The 2,174-nt window shown below is 53.2% G+C and overlaps 1 protein-coding gene across 1 annotated transcript in view; it reads left to right on the forward strand.

The window, feature by feature from the left end:
• Positions 1-2,174, forward strand: part of KIAA1755 (KIAA1755 ortholog) — a 50,829-nt gene that overhangs the window by 36,172 nt on the left and 12,483 nt on the right. The window contains exon 13 of the mRNA XM_019625060.1: positions 602-828. Coding sequence (XP_019480605.1) covers positions 602-828 — 227 coding nt within the window. The remainder of the gene's footprint in view (positions 1-601; positions 829-2,174) is intronic.

The following is a 2,174-nucleotide window of genomic DNA, read 5'->3' on the forward strand; positions in this document are numbered from 1 at the left end:
GAGCACACTGTGCTCTGCAGCCAGATGGCCTGGGTTCCAATCCTGACTCTGGCACTTACTGGCAGTGTGACCCCAGACAAGTACCTTAACTGTTCAGTGCCTTGGTTTCTCCCTCTGTTAAATGGGGGATAATCTTAGTGCCTGCCACAGTGAGCTTTGCGAGGTTAGAAATGAATGAATACATACTCTTGAAGATACCCCAGAAGGGGAAGTGCCTTGCCAAATTCACACAGTGAGTTCATAGCAGGCCTGAGCACCTTCTTCTACAGCAGCAGAAGCAGCACTGTTTGTGTGCCCTCAGGGGTCAGAAGCTCATCGTTTCTGAGGCTGCCCCTTTTATGATTGGGCAGACGGAGTTGTTAGAGTGAGCTGAAATTTGCCCCCCTGTGACTTCATGCAGACGCATGTGCCCTGAGGGCCTGCTGTGTGCAGGACACTGGCCAGGCCAGATGCTCAGAAGTCCCACTCAGGGAGCCCTTTTTCCTTCAGATATTTGTAGAATATGACAATGCACCCCCTCTCCCCAAGTTGTCCCTTTTTCTTCCCCAAACTGGGAGGGTTTCACTCCAGGCCAATGAGTGACACAGGCCCAGCCACTGAGTGACTGAGGACATGAAGACCTCAGCCTCCAAGGAAGTCAGGGAGCTGGCCAAGGGATGTCTCCCCAGGAGCCCCTCAAGTCCTGACCTCCCTCCCCTGCCCCAGGTCAGCAGCTGGATGGAGCAGGAAGGAAGCCGGTGCCTGCAAGCGCTGACCCCCAAGGATGGAAGCTTGGAGACAGTGGAGAAAGCCCACGCCGAGTTTGAGGACTTCTTTCTTCAGGCTGCAGTGCGTTCNTCCCTCCAGGCAAGCGGGCTTCCCTTCCATCTCTTTTTCCCTTTCCTTCTGAAATAAGACCCTCCCCAGGGCAGAAGAGGATGTGGTGGGATTTGAAGGGTGTTGGGAAAGCCCCGAGATTCCTCCCTTCACCCAAACGTTACCATGCCTGGATCCCACACACAATCCTTCATGTATGCCTTGCTGGCTTGGAGCATTTTTAAAAATGATGTGCAGAAAAAGCCGTGGACTGCGTTCCAACTCAGACTGCCATGCTTACGAGTCAGATCCTCTCTCTGGAACTCAGTTTTCCCATCTGTAAAATGGAGGCCGGGTGGGGAGTTGTTACAGCTACTCACTATTAACTGCAGTAGAAATAACAAGCCCTAACAAACACTGTGCTGGGCCCTGTGCTAAGTGTTTTGAATGTGTGAGGACTGGTTCTCAGCCCTGGATGTCCCCGGAACGTCATGAAGATGTTTAGAAAGCCCTGGTGTCCAGGCTGCACTCAGAACTGACGCATTTGGCCTGGCGTGGGCCTGGGCATCAAGATTTTTACAGCTCCCAGAGGGTGTTCTAATGTGCAGCCAGGATTGAGAGCCAAGGAATTAGATCATGTCATCCTTGCAAGCACCCTGTGAAGTGGGTTCTGTTATCTCCACCTTTGAGAGGTGAAAAAAACAGAGGCACAGAAAGGTTGAACAATTTGTACAAGGTCCCCTTATGAGAAGCTAGCGGGGCTGGAATTTTAACCCAGGTCTATCCAGCTCAGTTCCTACCTTCCTAGGTAAGGGAGGGTCATTTGGTTTCCTGCTGTGTCCTCTGGTCCTCCCAATCTCATGAAAGTCCAAGGCTGAGGCCCAGAAAGGTGTAGGGACCTGCACAAGGTCACACAGCAAGTTGGCAGCTGGAATACCCAGGCTGGGCTCACAAAATCACTGGGAGTGGGGAGCGGGGGTTGGGGGGGGTGGACAGGCCCATGCTGGGCAGGAGTATGGGGCCTGGGGAGCATCTTGGGCCTTCTCTCACTGTTTGGTTTTTTTTTAAAGATTTTATTGGGGAATTGGGGAAGGGAACAGTGTTGGGGAATCAGGGAAGGGGAACAGTGTGTTTTTCCCAGAACGCATCAGCTCTGAGTCAAGTTGTTGTCCTTCAATCTTAGTTGTGCAGGGCGCAAGCTCAGCTCCAAGTCCAGTCGCTGCTTTCAATCAGTTGCGGGGGAGCGGGGGGAGCCCACCATCTCATGCAGGAGTGGAACTGGCAACCTTGTTGTTAGGAGCACGAGCTCTCACCTGCTGAGCCATCCGGCCGCCCATTGGCAACTCAGCAGCAGCTCAGGTTGGGCGCAGCTCACTGGC

The sequence above is a fragment of the Hipposideros armiger genome, unplaced genomic scaffold (assembly GCF_001890085.2).
Source record: "Hipposideros armiger isolate ML-2016 unplaced genomic scaffold, ASM189008v1 scaffold_613, whole genome shotgun sequence".
Taxonomy (NCBI): Eukaryota; Metazoa; Chordata; class Mammalia; order Chiroptera; family Hipposideridae; genus Hipposideros; species Hipposideros armiger.